The sequence below is a fragment of the Crotalus tigris genome, unplaced genomic scaffold (genome assembly GCF_016545835.1).
Source record: "Crotalus tigris isolate CLP2741 ecotype Arizona unplaced genomic scaffold, ASM1654583v1 scf7180000017666.379230911805:20528666, whole genome shotgun sequence".
In the NCBI taxonomy this organism is placed as follows: Eukaryota; Metazoa; Chordata; class Lepidosauria; order Squamata; family Viperidae; genus Crotalus; species Crotalus tigris.
The window spans coordinates 4497066-4515872 of NW_024096552.1; the positions used below are offsets into that span (position 1 = coordinate 4497066).

The 18807-nt window shown below is 42.9% G+C and overlaps 1 protein-coding gene across 1 annotated transcript in view; it reads left to right on the plus strand.

The window, feature by feature from the left end:
* LOC120305039 overlaps positions 1-13795 on the plus strand; it is a 32214-nt gene extending 18419 nt beyond the window's left edge. Inside the window, 6 exon segments of the mRNA XM_039336346.1 lie at positions 5735-5849; positions 5894-6007; positions 9618-10066; positions 10631-10738; positions 11549-11675; positions 12002-13795. Coding sequence (XP_039192280.1) covers positions 5735-5849; positions 5894-6007; positions 9618-10066; positions 10631-10738; positions 11549-11675; positions 12002-13788 — 2700 coding nt within the window. The 3' untranslated portion in view covers positions 13789-13795.
* Positions 13796-18807: the final 5012 nt, after the last annotated feature.

Here is an 18807-nt window from a genome sequence, read left to right on the forward strand (position 1 = left end):
TTTGTAAATAAAAACAAAAATCTCCAGTAAGAATAAGAAAACTTTTGGTGCCCAAATTTCAGAAACATATAAATCCAATTAGATTAAAATTGTTCTTATAGTGCTTTAACTCCCCTGGGTAGTCAGTCGCCGCTGTTCTTAGAGGGTGGGGTAAAAATTCCCTCTCTCCTCAGAGGGGAAAAAAATACTTTGGGCAGCTTTTACAGGAAAACAAAATACTTAAGATCTTAAAGAGAAGATCAGATCTCATCCAGTTTCATCCAAGTTGCTTTAGAAGTGTGTTTGATGGTAAGTTTGACTTTGGCTGTCAGCAGCTTAGTGACGAGCCATATTGCTATGGCCACTCTTTCCTCTGCCGGTTTGGAGGGCTGCCCTAGATCAAGCGGAAGGGCTGCTGCCCTTCCGTAATCAAGCAGGGGTCTCTTCTTTGTTTGTCACCCCTACAGGGTGACTTTCGACCCTTTCCAGGGTCCCCCAGCAGAATGAAATCGAACACGGAAGACAGAGCTCACCTTCCAGCGTCCGCGGCATCCACGATGGCAAACTGGAAGTCATTGGTGTGCATTTTGTTTGGAATAGCTCAAAGGGCTGACAAATGGTTCTTCCAATCAGGATTCGCACATCTGGAATGCAGACCTCATACTTGTATGCAAGGTGACTTCTGTACCCAACAATAGCCCTTCCCAAGGATACACTCAGAAAGAGAGATACAGAGATATTAAACTTTTTCACAAGCACAGAAACCTCCAGCCTGCTTGGTCCTGCAACAAGGAACAGAGTAAGAACTGGCCAGGTGATTCTACACATAGAGTGATCCAAAATCCACACTGCTATTTGGTGGTTCCCAAAGGTCCTTCTGAACTAGTTTACCTGCAGGGCTGATCCTCCTCTGCCTTTAGATCTCGGATTTGGAGGGAAGAGCTTCAGGAAAGAAGGTGTAAAGGACACATCTAACTGGTGCCCACTAGCCGGCTTCTTGCCAGGGGAAACGATCGATGGCAGGAGGGACATCTTTTCTCAGTCCAGGATCACACATTGCCCTGCTGGTTTTCTTGGATGCCCCCCTCACCCAAGGGGAGTTGTATGAAGGAATTGTTGGGGGCAATGTAAATATATATATACATTGCTTACTGGTGTACACCGCTTAGAGAGTGCTTGCACTTAAAGCGGTATATAAGTCTCATAAATAAAATAAATAAAATAAAATGTGGCCGTTGAATGTGCGAAGGAAAACGTAGCCTTTTTTGTTTTGGAGAAGGCTATGTACAGGCCAGTCCTGTACACAGACTATGAGGGGGGCAGCAGTCCCCCAAGAGAAAAAAATGTCTGGACACAGGGCAGGACCATCCTAGTTGTGGATAGGCTAAATCTGGGGTTTGTTCCTGCAACCTAGATGTCTCCTGTTGCTCTTAACAGCTTATTTCCGGGCTTCCGGACTATGTTTTTAGCATTGCAGACTTGCCCATAGATTGGTTGTTGGCCAGCATAGTTGTCATTTTCAGTCAGCAGCACCTGGGTGTCACTTATGGTTCACTTTGACTTCACTGGCAAGAGCCAAGCGGAATGAGAAACGGGTGGAAAATTTGGTTCGAGACTCCCGTGTGGATGTCCTGCATTCTGAACAGCCTTCACATCGCTCCACTGCCATTGTTACCTAGTTCAAACTATTAAGAGATGGACAGGAGGTGGAGTGGCTTCTCCATTCTCGGGTTTGCTTCCCAATCACTCAAATCAGCTGGGAGGAAAGTTTAGAGGGCATGGCTGAGCAAAAGGTTGGCGGGGCAGTAGTAGGAATTGAAGCCAGAGCAATAGGAAATGAAGCCGGAGAGAAACAGCAAGGCAGCAAATACAAGAAGGGAAAAGAGGAATGGTGGGACAGCCAGTAACTAAAGTTGCCCACAAAGTTTTCAGCACTGGAAAATGGCTCATTCCACCAGTGACTTGACAAAATAGATCTCGCTGCTTGAGTGTCCCCAAAGGTAGCCCAGAAACTCTTAAAATACTCTAAATCACTTGTGAGATCTGATAGGCTCCCAGCTGGAGTGAAGAAAACAACATCAATATCCCACCTCTGAGCCTCTAACTAACAGCAGGTGGACTGAGAGAATTCAGGCAAAGGATCCACTAAAGGGCCACTTTGACCATGAAGATTCCCATCTCCCACGGCTGTCTCATAGCATATTGAAGGCCCTCCGTCCCGAGATAGCTAACTCTTATCAGAAATTGGATATGTGTTCCATGTGTCTTTGGCACCCAATGATTTCCGGTGCCCTCCTCCCCAAGGTGACAGTGGCAGGAGAGGAGGGCCTTCTAGCCTGTGCAGGGAACTCCCATATTCCAATTTACGGGCTTATCGCATTTCATGGCTTCTTTTCTGCAGAAGTCAAAATCACCAAACTGCAGCAGGTGAACTGTCCCACAGCCCAGAGCAGGAATTATCTGAATTCTCAAAATTCTCTTTTGCTCAGGCCAGCCACCATGTTGTGATTAGGGTAGGGAACAAATCAGCTCCACCATTGCTCTTCCTGCAATAGATGCACAACTGGCAGCCCAGTTTTCTGCTGTTAGGAACTGCCCTGATCTTGTGCCGAAGGAGAGAAAACTAGTGCAGAATTCAGTAGCGTGGATGGCAACTGGTTCTGGATATAAGACACACATGACACCACTATTCCATGAGCTGCCCTTGTTATCAATATTTTCCAAACACATTTCAAGGTGCTAGTTGTCATCTTTAAAGCCCTTCATGGCTGAAATCAGGTTACCTGCTGGGCTGCCTCTTCCAGGAGTCTCTGTCCAATTTGATCTAGCAAGTTGGGCATGCTGTAGATCTGGTCAGCCAAAGAACGTCAGCTTGGTGGGAAGTAGGAATGGCCTTTTTGGCTGTAGCCCCTACCTTATGGAATATCCTTCCCTCTAGGGAGAGTAGAACTGCCCCAAAACTGTTGGCTTTTCTGAGGGCTTTAAAAACCTTCCCGAGCAAGGGGCTGTCAATGCCCCCTTTTCCTGGCTTTATTGTTACCAGACTAACAATACAGTGGTTGCTGTATGTTTATTTTGGATTGTTTTTTTATTATTTTCAAAATGTTTTTATTTTTTGAATTATACATTATTTTAATTGTAAGCCACCCAGAGTCATTCATTGAGAATAATTAATTTGGCATTTTTATCTGCCAATCAAGCCCTTCCCAAGGACCCGGGATAGGTAGAAGTGGTGGATATTTGACGGAGGAAACGTCTTGAATGAGAAGCAAAATGCCTTCCTTAAGGAAAAATGCATAGTCCAGTTGCCCTTTTGAAAAGCCACCTTTGAGAAAACCATGAATGGATAACTGAGAATGTCCGTTTGATGGTGTTTTATCACAGGTTGTAATCTGTTCTGAGTAAAGCTATCTTTTGCAATTGACTAATGGTGATTTGTCGTTTTTCAGATGGGGACAGGAAAAAATGTGAGGTCCGGAAGGGGAGCAAAGGAGACCTAGGAGAGCTACAAAGAACAGGAAAGTCTTGGCCAGAATGACTCAGGCAGCAAAGGGGAGACAGTGAAACTCCTCACCGCAAAATAGCTGCAGGCATCAGGATTCAGACCCACAAAGTTGCTCCGGGCCAGTCAAGATGAGTTGGGCAGAAGATCCTCTTCTTCTGTTGCACCTTGCCCTGGATGCTACATGCCTTCCTCCTGGCACTGATGGCCAGTGGGTGTCTGTGCTTAAAACAGCCTCCTGCCCTTGCCGGCCCTGTTAAGTCCATGCTGGCACAAGGAAGAGCGGGTGGAAAAGCTGCATGGTGGATCTTAGGAGCTGCACCGTGGGGCTTCAGGGCCCCTTACTGGGAATCTCCTGGCAGTCTTTTATCAGACCTAAACTGAAAACAATGGTTTTCAAAGTCCTTTGGATGTTAAATGGTAGATCTTTTTAAATTGTAAATTCAAAAGTTAAAGAAAAGGATAATTCTTGCACAAAACATATACAAATTGGTACTCTGAGAAGTCTAAGTTATCATATGGCACTGGAGGATTTTTTTTCTTTAGATTCTTCCTGAGATTTAGTCACACATTCTTGATAAACTAGTATTTAAATTGATTATGGGCCATCAAATCAGTGTTGACTCTTAGTGACCACATAAGCAAGATTTTCTCCAAGGTAATCTGTCGTCCACCTTGTTTTTCATGACCTCCAAGGATGAACATTTAAACAGATCACTCACAAAGCTCTTGGCTTTTAAGGAAACAGTTGGAAAAGGCGCTACCAGATCCTTTCTGATATTTAGGACCTATCCAGAGCTGGACTCAAGAGACAAAGAAAAATCTCTATCTTTGAGCTCAGCCTTCCTGATTTTCCTGCAAGGCAGAAGACAAGATCAAGGACACAGTTTAGAAGGGCAACACATTGCTCCTTCCCCATGTTTTAATGTATCACCGCTCCAGCTGAGCGTCTTTCTACTTTTTCAGAAAAGGAAGGTTTTTGTTCTCACCAGGTCCCCACTGGGAACCATGTGTCCATTGTTTGGACTCCTTTTCAGTCAGCAACTCCTGCATGTCACTCTCGTTCAACTTCAGTGGCAAGACCAGGTGGAATAAGAATCAGGTGGCAGTTTTCAGTACTGCAGAAAATGGCTGATCCTACAATTGACTTGACGAAGTGGATCTCGCCTGAACTTTCCCAAGGGAAGGCCAGAGACTGATAAATACTCTAAATCATGGATCCCTAACCCACGGACCACAGACCACTACTAGTTCATGAACCCTTTGGAACTGGGCACAGAAGTGGCAAGCAAGTGTCTGTGCACACATGTACATCCCCACCTGCTGGTGTAGTGGAACCATCCCCGTATATCTTTGGCATTCAAAGTTTTGCACTAGTCCTCTCAAGGTCAAAGTGGCAGGAGAGGAGGGCCTTCCATCCCATGCAAGACCGTGTGCAGGGTACTCCAGCTGGCCAGCCAATAGGCTTATCGCACTGCATGGATTCTTTTCTGCAGAAGTCAAAGCCACCAAACTCCTTCAGCAGGCAAACTGTTAAATAGTCCAGAACAGGGATGTCAACGCTGCTAACATCCGATATTCTTGCTTTGACAATATATGAAGATGCAGCCATTTTCTCTTTAACCTTTGTGTTACTTTTAGAGTTAGAATTAGATAATGCTGGGAAAGGGGGGGAAGAATGTGCATGGGGATTAGTTAGACACAACATCGCAGTAGAGTATTGTTGAAGGTTTTGTGAAATAAGAGATGATAAGGAATGGCCTGTTAGAGAACTGAAGGGAAGGTTTGCATTTCAAACTAATTGGAGAATGCGATTTATGACTCTCAGTTGGGAATTCAGATTTTGGCTTCGAACATGTAGTACCGTATATTCCGGCGTATAAGACAACTTCCGCAAGCGTTAAAATCGGCGCTGAAGTCGGGGGTCGTCTTATACGCCGGAAATACTGGTAGTTTCCGGCATATAAGACGATGTTCTAGGCATGCGACTCGGCGCCAAAGACGGGGGTCGTCTTATACGCCGGGTCACCTTATAAACCGGTATATACGGTACATCTGTCGGAACCATGACATTATTTCTCTGAAATAATTCCTTTATTCTTACTTCAGTAATAACTAACTGTATAGGAAACACAAACTACATATCTCTGTAAGGTCTGGCAGGGGGGATTTCAGTTTGAGCAGAAAGAGGAAACTTCATACAGAATGGAAAGAGTTTCAGTAGGAAGACTAATTTTAAAACTCCACCAAAAGATCCACTCTGTGGAGAAACGTTATAAATGCTCAGAATCTGGAGTTTTATTCGAAAAGAAGAAAAATTCTCATGAAAGGATCCACACAGAGGATAAACCATATACATGCCTGGAAAGTGGAAATAGTTTCAGTAACAACTAATCTTATTCGCCACTGAAGTATCCTTACAGGAGAAACCATACAAAAGCCTGGAGTGTGGAAAGAGCTTTTTTGCTAAAAGCGCCCTTACTGATCACCAGTGTCCACATGAAAGAAACCATATATATGCACAGAGTGTGGAAAGAGCTTTAGTTACAAAACACAAACTTAGTTCTCATAAAGAGCATATAAATTCATGGAGGCTAGAAAGAGCCTTTCTGAGGAGAGAGGCATTACTGTCCACCAAAGAATCCATAGGGAAACCAACCCAGAAATGTATTGAATGTGGGGGGGAAAAACCTTTATTGATTACAGCACCTTTAGTTGTCATAGAGGGAGCAACACAGCGGAAAAATAGAAATGAAAGGAATAAAGAATAGGCTTCACTGAGAATAATGGGCTTCTCATAAAACGATACAGGAGAAAACAAATGAATCCATGCATTGAACTTTATTCACAACGGTCATTCTTCATCCAAGGATCTAGACATGGTGGAAAGTTTATTAATGCATGGAAAGTGAAAAAAATCTCTGGTTTGAACTGGAATGTTATCTACCATTCAAGTGATCACACAGGAGAAAAACTATAAGCAATCAAATATCAAAACTGCTGAGGGCAGATCAGTGACCTTAGTTATAGGATGATTTATTTCTTCTTTAGGCAAATGTTTGTTTTCACTCAGAGATAATTCATGGGAAAAAAATAAATTCAAGCCTATTTCAACCTCCCAGCCTCCTCAGGGATGTAAGAAGCTCTAGCTTTTGAGGGAGTGGCCAGAATTCATTCATTCTTTCTTCTCTCCCTTTTTTTCTTCTAATGCAGGAATTAGTTGACTCCTTTCAGCTGATTCTATTCAAACTATTCATTCTCAGGCTTAGGCTGAACAACTATTATCTAAAAGATAACTTAGTCCCCACAAGGAGATTGTGAGGGTGATGGGGCATTGGTACAATTGTAGAAGAAACTCCCTAATTTTTAAGAGTAAGAGGAGAGGAGGGGAGAAATACTTGCACAGTTTTAGGATTTTGTATTGTGGCCTCACAGATGGCACTAGTATTCATTCTAGTGCATCTTGTCTGGATTTAGCTCAAAGGGCTGTCAAATTCATCCTCCAGTCAGGATTCCCAGACCAGGAATGCAGATCCCAAACCTGTATCCAAGATGAGTTCAGCACCCAACAGTTGCCCTTCCCAAAGATGCACATGCAGAAAAACACAGTCAAACACGTGCATTCATATCTCAAATGGAGCATCTGATTTCTGTGATCATTCTAGAAATTTGGTAGCATCAACTGTACCTGTCAGAACCCATTTATATTTCATTTCTCTCTATTTCCTCTGACCTAAAACCAAATCTCACCTTCCCCTGGATTCTGCCATACAACCAAGGGGGAGGGGGGATATGTCTGCGGGCCTATGGCTTTCACTTCTATTCACTACAATGTAAGCCTTTGTTTATTGCCTCTGGGTCTGCTGCCCATTAGAATGTAACAAATTGCCTCCTGCACTATGCATCTCTGAACTTTCTTCTCCCTAACCTGGCAGCTAGAAAAAGGCGGGGGGGGGGGGAGAAATACAAACATCCAGAACCTGGCTTATTTCTCCGGTCTCAAAACAGGTATGAAGAGCTGTGGAACATCGTGCTACAAACAGAGCCGGACCGATGTTATCTTCCCTTTCCCACAATGGACTTAACACCTGGGGATTGGCCGGTCTGAACCATCCGGATGAACTGTGGGGTGGGGTTTGCTTAGGGACACTTTAAAGTATCAATCTGTAAAGAATCCCACAGATCCTGAATATTATGCCTGCTATCAACTACTCTTAATAAAAGTTCCTGTTGGAAGAAATTGTTTCCAAGAGTTCTGCTTTCTTAAGATGTGGAATTGAAGTGGGTCTTTACAGTACCTAATAACCAGAAATGAATGTTCTTTTTCATGAACAGAACTTGTTAACCAAACAGTTTCAGAAAGTTATTTTTCTTCTGGACAAATATTTTTGGCAACAAGGAAGCAAGGATATTTAGAGTGTAAATCCGTGCAAAGAAGGACAAAAGCTTACAAAAGAAATTATTAAATATGTATATGTTTATGAGAACTAAACAGCTTAGCTTATTTGAAAATGTGTTTAATGTTAGAAACTGAAGAGATGGAAAGTCCTTTTTTCCCCTCCACAAAATTTTTGGATATACTGAGTACAAATACGCCAGAAAGCCAAAATTTACCATAAAATACATTATCAAATCACAGTTTGAATATACTTTAGGTATCTTTACTTAATTTTTCCACTTGTTGCCAAATGCCTTACAATCATCTGATCAATATTTACAATTGCTCTGCAGGCTTCCCTGAAAGTCAATGAGGAAGCCTGCAAGGAAGGACTCAGACCACTGTTTCCTGGGGACGGGCTGAAAAAGGTCCACCCCAAAATCCAAACTGACTTTTTTCAGCCACCTCTTGGACAGCAAAAGTGCTGCTTAGCAATGGGGGTGGAGGCTATTTATGCTATGGGAAAGTGAATGTTAATTCACACTTGAAAAATCATTATCTTAGACTTAGATGTTCCATTTTGAGGGCATGGAACAGATATAAATCAAGGCTTTGTTTAAAAATAACTTGTGGATTTTGACACAGTAAGTATATTGTAAATTCAACACCTAAAGGAAAAATGTATAATTCCTGTGTAAAACATGCAAATTGCTACTCTGAGAAGTCTATTTAGTTGTTATATGGAATTTTAGCTTGTTCCTGATCTTTAGTTTTACAGATTCTTGATGAATTGGTTACGGAACATCAAATGAGTATTGACTAAGATAGGTAATATTTTGTCCAAGAAAACCTGTTCTTTCACGATATCCAGAGGAGGAGTATTTAAACAGAGACATAACAAAACGAGGGGATCGGCGCCAGATCCGTTAAACTGAAACCCTCAGTCCTCTACGCTCACTACTGCTCTAGCAACCCGGCAAACGAATCGCTTTGCACCTAGAGAGCAAGTCCCGTCTCCAGGAAGGGAGTATAGAGGGAAGAAAGCTCCCTGTTCCTGCTCCAGCCATCCTGCCGACCTGCAGGGCGAGGCAGAGGGCGAGGCTTCCCCTCCTTTGCAGCCCCGGATCCAACCTGCCTCCCCCTCCCGTCGCCCTCCCAGATCTCCATCCTGCGTCAGTCTCTGCATCTGACGGAGGCGGCTGCACTCACGAAGCTCTCGTTCTGCAAGGAAAGGTGTCAGCTGGAAAAGGAGCTACCAGGCGCCTTCCGACGTTGAGCCCCCGATCCGTCCGTCCTGCGCTGGACCCAGAGACCAAGGAGAGCCCCACCTTTCAGCGGAGCCTCCCCAACTTCCATGCAGGGCGCAGGACCAGGGCAGGTGAAAGAGGGCGATGAAGATGGGTGACATCGAGATCATCGGTCCTTCCCTGCCCTTTGCAAGCATCGCCGTCCCAGCCTCCGCTTCCACCGCCCGCCTTTGAGCGAATACCGCCCCCCCTTCGCAGAAGAACAGTGACGTAGACATTCCGGTAGGCCGGAAAAGGAAGGTCCCCTTTGATTCTCTTCCTACCAGGTACCCTCTAGGAAGCACATATCTCTCGTTCTGGCTCCTTGTTGAGGCTGGGGTCTTCAAACTTGGCCCTTTTGACTTGTGGACTTCAACGCCCAGAATTCCTCAGTCAGAGTGCCTGGAGCGGTCAGGAAATTGGCGCGAAGGACTTGCCGTTGCTCTCCTCAGGCGGGTAAAGCCCGAGTGAGAGGAGATTCATTTCTGCCCTCCTGCAAACCGGAGAAGGGGCTGCGGAGGGGCTGGGGGACATTTGGGACTCTCTCGGGCTCCTTTTGGCTGCCCTCGAGCAGGAGACCCGACGGAGGCCCAGGGATCTCCAGGGATGGAGGCCGCCCTCAGCCCAGAGATCCACCGCCGGCGCTTCCGCGGTCTCGACGGCTGCCGCCAGGAAGCCGAGGGGCCCCGGGAGCTTTGCAGCCGCCTGCACCGCCTGTGCCGCCAGTGGCTGCGGCCGGAGAGGAGCAGCAAAGGGGAGATGCTGGACCTGGTGGTGCTGGAGCAGCTGCTGGCCCTGCTGCCCGCGGAGATGGCGAGCTGGGTGAGGGAGTGCGGAGCCGAGAGCTGTTCGCAGGCGGTGGCCCTGGCCGAAGGCTTCCTCCTCAGCCAAGCCCAGCGGGAAGAGCCGGGAAAGGGGCAGGTGAGGAGGGCGGTGGGCGTCATCTTGGGAGATCCATGGGGGGCGGGGGGGGGGGAAAGTATCAGAGATCTAGCCATGTCTCTAATAAAAGAGATTAAAAATATGACTGTAGCCCTTTCTGGATTTCCTCACTTTTGAAGAATTGATTTCTTGAGGCAAATGCTTCTGTTTCCTAAATTAATTTATCCCTTTACACCTCTGTATCCTTTGTGTGATGTTATCCACATTTCTCATAATAATCAGCATTTACTTTATGATCTGTTGTTACCTGAATCTAGATAAGGGGAAGCTACTGGTTTATGTGAATGACCTCTGATACAAAGCCCCATTTAAGAAGCTCTATAATGCCAAAATCGTAAGAGAAACAAACTAATTAAACACACCCTTTCAGTTTATGTACATAAAAATACAGCCTGCTGTTTTAAGTCACTCGCAGAGTCCCTGAAGTGTCTCTGAATTGGGTTGAGGAAATAAAAGTTGGAAAGCAAAATGTAAAGAATGTGAACTATCACAGATATTGTCCTCTGAAAATGGATTATAAATCAGGCTGTTCTTCAAATGCAGGAGCCGTTCACAGAGGAGATTTCAGCAGAGCTCCGGGGCAGAGGAGATCAATCCAGCTCTACTCAGGAGCTGTTTTTCAGGAGGACCCAATTCTGGCCACCTTGCCAGGTAAGTGCAGGTTTCTTCTGAGAACAGTAGCGTTGCAGCTCCATCCATTCAGGAGCTGCATTTAATACCGAAAGCTGAACTTGAACACAGTGTCCACCCACATTTGGCTTTCAAGATTTTTCTGGAGATGGAAACAGACAATTCACAGGCACAGAACTTTGTATTAGAAATGTAATTTAATTATAGAAAGAGTTTAATATTTCTTAATACTATTAAGAAGAGTACTTAAAACAGTTAGAAATGAAATCTATGAATTGAAACAATAACAGATTAAAAATACCTGTGCTTATTTTATTAGATATTTATGCCACCCGTCTTCCTTGTAAGTATACCAAGAAAAATATAGCACATTAAGGATAAGCCACTAAGTCAACACTAAGTGGCTGTGACAATAAAACTGTCGTTCAAGTGACTTGGGATTTCAAGGACATTACCAATATTTTGAAACAGGTTAGAAAAGAAGTTCCTAGTGGCTCTGTCCTGTTTTCTCAGGAATTTGGTCAGCGAGGCAGGTAAGTCTAGTTGATTTTCTGCCATAAACCTACTTACTGAGTTACCCCAGGCCAGTGGGAAGCTCCCCATGGTTGGCTGTGTTGCAGTCTACAACCTGGAAGTCGTGATTTGTGCAGCTGCAGCTTCCTAGCCCCATGGACTATGTAGACAGGATGACATCAATATGTCCATGTCATGTCCATGACATGAAAGAAAATGTTCATTTGGTCTCTTGCACATGTGTGTTTTCTGTTATGTGCATTAAGAGAGAGAACTTTCAACTGTTTCCTGGGATTGTCTGCTTTTTTCTCTTTCTAGAGCTCTGATTTCTTTATGGGGGTGACTATGGACTTCACGGATGAGGAATGGAAGCTGCTAGATTCTGGCCAGAAGGCCTTGTGCAGAGAAGTCATGCAGGAGTTTTCTAGGAATATGGCTGCTCTGGGTAAGGCCAAGATGTTCATCTCTCTAAAAGGCCCTGGCAGAAGTATTCACCATAGAGTTAAGAAATGTCCTAGATACTCCATGGAAGTGATTGAATGGATTGACTGATCAACACCAAAGCTTTAACCTGTTTTTTAGCTGAAAACATTCTTTCTATAAAATCAAGAGACTCCTCGATAACAATTTGCAGATATTACATCCTGGCTGGAAAGTGGATTCTACTAAACCAGGAACGCAGATTAGCATATTTGAGGGGGGGGGAGACACCTCTCCTTCAGCCTTCTAAATTCTAATCAGAATATTAATTTTCTTTTTTTTCCCATGCAGATGATGTTTCAGTGAATGAGAACAGCAAGCAAACAAGGTTAAATCTACTTCAAATAGAAAAGAATGAATTAAAAGTACTAACGCTTGGGCATCAGAGAGACACCAAAAGGCTAAAGAGAAAACAGCCAGAAGATGGAGTGGAGAAGTCATCCACTTCTCTTGGTGTTTGTGGCTTCCTATCCCAGCAAGATCAGAAAGAAATGGGAGAAGGAAAATATAGAAAAAAAGAAAACATGAATTTGAAATACATAACTATGGTGGAAACCAGACCAAAGAAAAACTGCATGCCTGTAGATACTATGGAGAATAACTCCTTCGCTCCTGCTTCACCAAAGAAATTATATTGGAAATGCAAACCACATACCTCTGTAAAATCTTTGGTGGATTCCAGTCTGAGCAGAAAGAGGAGCCTCTGCATACAGTGTGGAAAGAGTTTCAGTAGGAAAACTAATCTTAATCGCCACCAAAAGATCCACACTGGGGAGACACCATATAAATGTATGGAATGTGGAAAGATCTTTACCTGGAAAGAAGGTCTTCAACTTCATGAAAGGATCCACACTGCAGACAGGCCATATAAATGTACCCAATGTGCAAAGAGTTTCATTCGCAAGAGTAATCTTATTTGCCACCAAAGGATCCACACTGGGGAGCGACCCTATAAATGCATGGAATGTGGAAAGACTTTTATCCAGAAAGCAATACTTAGTCGTCACAAAAGGATCCACACTGGGGAGAGACCCTATAAATGCATGGAATGTGGAAAGACCTTTACCCAGAAAGGACAACTTAATGATCACGAAAGCATCCACACTGGGGAGAGACCATATAAATGCATGGCATGTGAAAAAACCTTTATCCGGGAAAGACAACTTAATCATCACAAAAGGATTCACACTGGGGAAAGACCATATAAATGCATGGAATGTGGAAAGATCTTTACCTGGAAAAATAGTCTTAAACTTCATGAAAGGATCCACACTGGGGACAGGCCTCATAAATGCACCCAATGTGCAAAGAGTTTCATTAGCAAGAGTAGTCTTATTTGCCACCAAAGGATCCACACTGGGGAGCAACCTTATAAATGTATGGAATGTGGAAAGACCTTTACCCGGAAAGGACATCTTAATAATCACAAAAGGATCCACACTGGGGAGAGACCATATAAATGTATGGAATGTGGAAAATTCTTTACCTGGAAAAATAGTCTTAAAGTTCATAAAAGGATCCACACTGGGGAGAGACCGTATAAATGCATGGAATGTGGAAAGTGCTTTCTTGAGAAAGGACATTTTAGTGTTCATCAAAGGATCCATACTCGGGGGAGACCGTATAAATGCATGGACTGTGGAAAGACCTTTACCCAGAAAGGAGAGATGAATCGTCATGAAAGGATCCATACTGGGGAGAGACCGTATAAATGTACAGAATGTGGAAAGAGTTTCATTAGCAACAGGACCAAAAGAGAGAGACCACATAAATGCATGACGTGTGGAAAAACCTTTACCCAGAAAGGACATCTTAATGATCACGAAAGGATCCACACTGGGGAGAGACCATATAAATGCATGGAATGTGGAAAGACCTTTATCAAGAAAGGAGATATTAATCGTCATGAAAGGATCCATACTGGGGACAGACCATATAAATGCATGGAATGTGGAAAAAGTTATATTAGGAACAGTCATCTTATTTGCCACCAAAGAACTCAGAGTGGGAAGCAACCATACAAGTGCATAGACTGGTCACCAAAGTATCCACAGGGAAACCACCCGACAAATGTATAGAGTGGTGGAAAAAAAAACACCTTTAATGATTACAGGTAGTCCTTGATTTACAACCACAATTGAGCCCAAAATTTCTCATTAATTGAGACATTAAGTAAGTTTTGCTCCATTTTATGACCTTTCTTGCTTAGTTAAGTGAATAACTGCAGTTGATAAGTTAGTAATCTGGTTGTTAAGTGAATCTGGCTTCCCTATTGACTTTGCTTGTCAGAACATCACAAAAGGGGATCACATGATCTTGGGACACAGCAACAGTCATGGATATAAACCATTTGCCAAGGATCTGAATGTTGATCACATGATCATCAGGATGCTGCAATGGTTGTTAAGTGTGAAAATTGTGATAAGCCACTTTTTTCAGTGCAGTTGTAACTGAAAGGTCACTAGAACTGTTGTAAATCGAGGATTTCCTGTACAACAGTCATGTGAAATACAAGGCCCACGGACAAAATCCGGCCCACCATGTGGTTATATTCGGCTGCCGGAGTTGCCCTGGAAATGACGAAGGACTGGTCCATGGTGCCTCCGTCTGGCCCAGGCTGACCGGGCGCTGATCTACAGGAAAAAACAAATGAATCCATGCATTGAGCTTTATTTTCAACAGTCAATTTATTCTTCATCCAAGGATCTAGACATGGCAGGAAGTGTATTAATTCATGGAAAGTGAAAATATCTCTGGTTTCAACTGGAATATTATCTGTTAGTTTTCTTTGTATTTTTCCTTTTATGGTAATCTGAAAGTCAAAGTCAGTTTCACCATCAGAAAAAAGAGACAGTTGCAATTTTAAATTTTTCCACAAGGTGTCCTCAGTACAATGTAAAATCTTCTCCCAGAGACCAGGAATCTCATAAACAAGACTAGGAAACACAGAAAAAAGGAGAATTTAAGTCCAATAGCAGATTCAATATTAAAAAAATTTTCAAGACCCCAAGTGAATAAAAAAAAATAAAAATAGAAGAAAAAATATCACTTTAAATTAATTCAGTCCATTTAAGCTTCTTTTTCCTACACTCACAAACGCCGTTTTTTTAGAGCAGGGAAATAATTTCAAAAGTGCTTTTTACAGGCACAAAAGAAAAAGGAAAACCAAGAGAGGGAGAAAAAAAAGTCTCACCTGGCTCAGCCACGGTGGTTCCTGTGCTTAAATGTTCTGACTTCTGGTTACAGTGGCAAGGTGAATGGCCATTTTACTGGCCGGTCTTTCCACCGTTGGCCCAAAGGAGCAATCTCGGGCCGTGGAAGAAGCTGCTGCTCTCTCATGGACGACGAGGACCTCCTCAGCGGTAACCACCCCTCCAAGGCGGCTTTTTGACCCAATTAAAGGTCTACTGGCAGCGAAAATTCAGCTAGGGAGGAGAGCAGTCTCCTTGAACAGCTGCGAGTGCTACGATCCAGAACTGGAAGTCTACTGGAATATTATCTCCAATCCAAGTGGTCACAGGGAAGAAAAACTATAACCAATCGAATATCAAAATTGCTGAGGGCAGATCAGTGACCTTAGTTATAGGATGATTTATTTCTTTTTTAGGCAAATGTTTCCACTCAGAGATAATTCATGGGAAATTCAAGCCTATTTCAACCTCCCAGCCTTCTCAGGGATGTAAGAAGCTCCAGCTTTTGAGGGAGTGTCAGAATTCATTCATTCATCTCTCCCTTTCTTTCCTCTTAATGCAGGAATTAATAATTCCTTTCAGCTGATATTCAAACTATTCATTCTCATTGAAAATATAGCAAACCTTATTAGAAAATCTTACATGCCTTTGTTTCTCTTCTTTACAAATAAACAGTGGAAAAGACTTCTGGAGAACATGGATAGGGAGGGGGTAATGGGAGAATGAGAATGACTTTGGGAGACGTGGGAAGAGCCTTCGGCTGAACAGCTATTATCGAAAAGATAACCTAATCCCCACAAGGAGATTGTGAGGGTGAATGGGGCATTGGAAGAATTGCAAAACAAATTCCCTAATTGTTCAAAGAGTAAAAGGAGAGGATGGAAAAAATACTTTCAGAGTTTCAGGATTTTGTATTGTGGCCTCGCAGTAGAGATAGTGCTAGTGTTCATTCTCGTGCCTCTTGTCTGGACTACGTTGAAGGTCTGACAAAATGTCCTTCCAGTCAGGATTCCCAGACCAGGAACACAGACCCCAACCCTGTATCCAAGACGACTTATGTACCCAACAATAGCCCTTCCCAAAGATAGCAAGAGAGAGACAGAAGTACAAATATACCTGCTCAAAGAAGCACACAAAGAAAAACGCAGTCGCAAACCTGCCCCTATCTCAATTGGAGCATCCCATTTCTGTGATCATTTTAGGAATGTTCTATCATAACCTAAGTACTTAATAACCAGAAATGAATGCTCTTTTTCCTGGAGAGAACATGTTAAGCAAACCAGGTATTAGAAAGTTTTTTTTCCCCTCCTAGGCAAATATTTTAGGCAAAAAGAAGGAAGCAACTGTACTTACATTACAAGGCTGCAAATTAGTGCAAAGAATAGACAAAAGTTATTAAATAAAAGATGAATGTGTGTAGGTGGACCAGATAAGAGTTTAGTTTGTATATTTCAAAAGGAGGTTAAAGTTAGAAACTGAACAAAACCCCTCAAGATTTTTGGTTACACCGAGTACAAATGTCAGAAAGCCACATTTTACAGTAGAAGGCATTATCATATCACAGTCTGAATATACTTATGGTGACTCCAGTACTTTCCCGCCTGTTGCCAAGTGCCCTATAATCATGTGATTAATATTTGCAACTTCTCTGCAGACTTTACCGAAAGTCAATGAAGAAGCCTGCAAGGAAGGATTGGTTTCTGGGGCCTGACTGAAAAAGCGGGCAAAAACCGCAGCAGCTGCCATCGTGCAGCTGTCTGGCGTTTCTGAGCACACACCAATTCGCACTCCTGCCCAGCTCGCTTGCCTTCCGCTTGCTTTCTATCTATCAGCTTTTGACGCCTTTCTGTGTCTTCTGAATTTTGTTTCTCTGCTGCTTGGGACAATCTACTCCCTTCTTTTGAATCTGCTTAATTGTAATTTCCTCGATTAGCTACGGTTTTCAAGCAGTTATAATCTCTCTTAATCTCGATCTATTTGATTTCTCCAGAGTTTCTTATTTCTTCCTGTCAGTTGTAATATGTTAAATGTTGAGATCCTTGGCCCCCAAATTTTAATTACCTTTTCATATCAAATTTCTGCCAATTTGAATCAAAGCGAAGGGTCCTCAGTGCTCTCTGAGCTTTGTTGCAAAGAAACAAAAAAACCTCTTAACATTACTCCTCCCTATACTGACAGGGCAACCCACTACTAGAATATAAATTAACAGCAAACCCCATTCCCTATTAGCACTGCTGATGTTACCTAATTTGGGTAATGAATCATCTGCAAGAAAACAACCAAGCTCAGAGAGCAACAAGGATCTCTCATGTCAGCCCTGAGCTATAAATACTATCCTTTATCAGTTGAATCAAAGTGTTATTCTTTTCAATATTTCTCAACTTTACTGCACCCTTCTGGGTTGCATTATCATTATCTTAACTTTATTGCAGTCATTAACCAGAACAAAAGAATTGGCATTCAAATACTCATAATATCCAAAACTAAAGTGACAAATTCAGGATAGTTAAAAAAGTACTTTCAGACAAACATTTTGGCTAAAAAACAATATCAAATCAGAATATGTTAAAAGGCTTATTTACACTACAGATATACAATAAGGTGGAATTTAAATATGCAATCTGGATAATATGAACTTGGAATAGTACTATAAAATATGAATATATGCACAAATACATATGCATATTCATATACATTCCCCCTCTCCCTTTCTCACAGACATACACAGACACGTAGCCCGCTGATCCTGGGGCTTCACTTAGCAGCATATTTGCCCTTCAGAGTATAAACAGTAACATGCCTATTGAAAAGTTTGGTTTCCCTTCTGCCCACTCACAATAGTAACAGCTTTTGGGGTGTCTTTTATGGGAGGTTGTAGTTGCTATACAAAGGCTGAGATTTCTTGGCATGCAGTTTTTGCAACTGTTCCTGTATCAAGAGATTTAGTCATTCCTTTATATTGGACTTAACACTGCTCATCTTAATTATTACAATGCAAAAGGAAAGTGATTCAGCAAAAGGAACCACCATCGAAGAAATTAAAACTGAGTAATGGAGAGAGGGAGGGAAGGACAATGGGATGGAGGGAAGGAAGAAAGGAACAATGGGAGAGAGGGAGGGAAGGCACCCACCCCAGTCCCATCCCCCTCCACCAGAGACCCATGGATTCCCCTCCCCACAGGCACCCCGCAACCTGAGTGATGAGCTGGCCACGCCCCTCCAGCCATGATTTCGCTTGTCAAAAAGTTGCAAAAGCTGATCACATGACTCTGGGACACTGAACCTCATAAGTATGAATCAGTTGCGAAGCATCCAAATGTAAATCACATCACCCTGGTGATGCAACATTTATAAGTGTGAAAAATGGTCATAAATCACTTTTTTCAATACCATTGTAACTACGGACAGTCACTAAGTGAATTGTAAGTTTGTTGTTTTCCTTTTGGGGGGGGTCAAGTTTTTGACACCTTGCTGGGTGACTGGTGGTACAATGGGTGAAAAGGTTGAAAAGCCCTGATCTATCTATCTATCTATCTATCTATCTATCTATCTATCTATCTATCTATCTATCTATCTACCTACCTCTCTCTCTCTCTCTCTCTCTCTCTTCCCTCTTCCCAGCAACTCCTCAGCCAAAGCCCACTGGAACCCCCAGAGTTGAGTTAGGAGTGGAAGTAAGCGGTTCTTCTTCCCCATTTACAAACTACCAGTAATAATTGAGCAGAAAGGGAAAAGCCTCCTATAACAAATGCTTAAATTTGGGGGTGGAGATGTTTAAGAACCAACTTTGCTACTCTTTATTCTGAGTTCACTCCTTGTCTTTTAGCAGAGGACCTAAACTGAAAACAATGGTCTGATTTTCAAAGAGCTTTGGATGGTAAATAATAAATGGTAGATATTTTTATG